Source organism: Otolemur garnettii, unplaced genomic scaffold (genome assembly GCF_000181295.1).
Source record: "Otolemur garnettii isolate 467f Iridium unplaced genomic scaffold, OtoGar3 scaffold00120, whole genome shotgun sequence".
Classification (NCBI taxonomy): domain Eukaryota; kingdom Metazoa; phylum Chordata; class Mammalia; order Primates; family Galagidae; genus Otolemur; species Otolemur garnettii.
Window position 1 is genome coordinate 3,317,842 of NW_003852515.1, and position 1,779 is coordinate 3,319,620.

The 1,779-nt window shown below is 41.7% G+C and overlaps 1 protein-coding gene across 1 annotated transcript in view; it reads right to left on the reverse strand.

Annotated features, from left to right (window-relative positions):
• MTUS2 (microtubule associated scaffold protein 2) overlaps positions 1-1,779 on the reverse strand; it is a 406,145-nt gene that overhangs the window by 144,549 nt on the left and 259,817 nt on the right. The window contains exon 7 of the mRNA XM_012810001.2: positions 792-922. Within this exon, the coding sequence (XP_012665455.1) occupies positions 792-922 (131 nt within the window). The remainder of the gene's footprint in view (positions 1-791; positions 923-1,779) is intronic.

Consider the following 1,779-nt stretch of genomic DNA (forward strand, 5'->3'; position numbering starts at 1 on the left):
TAATTATTCTAAATGTTTCTGATTGTTAATTTAATGGTAACAAATCAATTTTAATTTAATCCTGCTCCTCTTAAAAAAGTCATCAGAGGTTGCAATGTGACCTCACAGATAGCATATCTTAAATTATGATGACTTAATGAAATAGCAGAATGTAAAATTATTGCTGATTAGAAACTGTCTTTATGATAGCAGAGTACATAACAGTCCAGAAAATTCACTTGCATGTTGCAGGCAAATCAATCTTAATATGTATTTTATCTCAACATTCTCGGGATTGAAAACAAGAAAACAGATATGGTTACCAACAGAACACCACCAAGGAAAGGTGAGAGATCTCACTGCCTGCGTTAAACACTGAGACACAGCGTATGACCTGAGGCAGACGCTTGTTCACAATTACCATTTGCCATTTTATTGTTGTGGCTGGTGATTTTATAAAACACATCGGTGCTTTAATTAATGTGTTCAGATACCAGGTGCCTGACACGGTTACAACACAAGGCACTTCTTTTAGAGATCTAAAGGAAATGATAGAACATACTTCCAGCTCAGTGGATTAAAGCTAATTGTAATCTATGGCATATAGATTCACCTCTGAGTCTGTAGACATTAGTAAGCATTCATGCTGTGTATTCATGGTGTGTATTTTCAGCCATCAGATTTATTTCTGGGTGGATGGCTCCTAGGACCTACTGCCCTTAATATGATCATCATCATCCGGTTAGAAATTATACTCCATGGTAAATGGACAGTATAAAAGGATTCAGTAAAGTCTGATTCTCGGCACTAACTTTGATGTTGGTGTCACTGTTATGTTGCCTCCACTCGCACACTTCAGATTCCAGGGTTCGACAGAACCACAGTACATTCATTTCTCTGCTCCTAGGGCCACCAAACAACTGATGTTCTGAGGTAGAGCTCCCTTGCAAACATTAACTTTTTGAGATCAACACACAAAGTGAAAAGTTTAGCTGCTCTGTGACATCAAGCTAGCCCATGAAACGAACCCTGGTTTGGGATTCCTGGCACTCAATCGCTGTCACCACACAGGATCAGGCCCCAGTACTAAGACTTTAGAGAGGAAAAGCTGAGAAAAAGGGTGGTTGCAGAGTTCTCTATTGCTTTTACTTTGTTTCTTTGTTCATTTATTTTTGAGACAGAGTCTCACTCTGTTGCCCTGGGTAGAGTGCTATGGCATCATCATAGCTCACAGCAACTGCAAACTCTTGGGCTAAGGTGAACCTCTTGCCTGAGCCTCCTGAGTAGCTGGGACCACAGATGGTTAGTTTTTCTATTTTTAGTAGAGATGGGGTTTTGCTCTTGCTCAGGCTGGTCTCGAACTCCGGAGCTCAAGCAATTCACCTGCCTGGGCCTCCCAGAATGCTATGATTACAGGTGTGAGCCACCTTGCTTGGCCTTTATTGCTTTTACTTAAAAGAAGTCCTGCGATTTTCTAATTCCACCAAATGCAGCTTTGCCTAGGACTAATCACCATTTTATTATCAGTGGCAGTCTGGTCTGCACTGAGGACAGCATTCTTTCCTGTACTGTCCATCTTTGTTACTACTCCCCATAGTTGACTCCCTGAAGTATTGTCTGTCACCGCCTTTCCTGTCCAGCCACATGTCAGACCATCCCCAGGGTGGTGCATAAAGACAGTTTCATATGCCACCTGGGAGATGGGGTGTTTATATGTTGGACAAAGATCACTGACACATAAGAGACACCCGCGTTAGAACAGGTGTTTGTTTTTGCTTTCTTCTCTCAGCAGCCAGCACA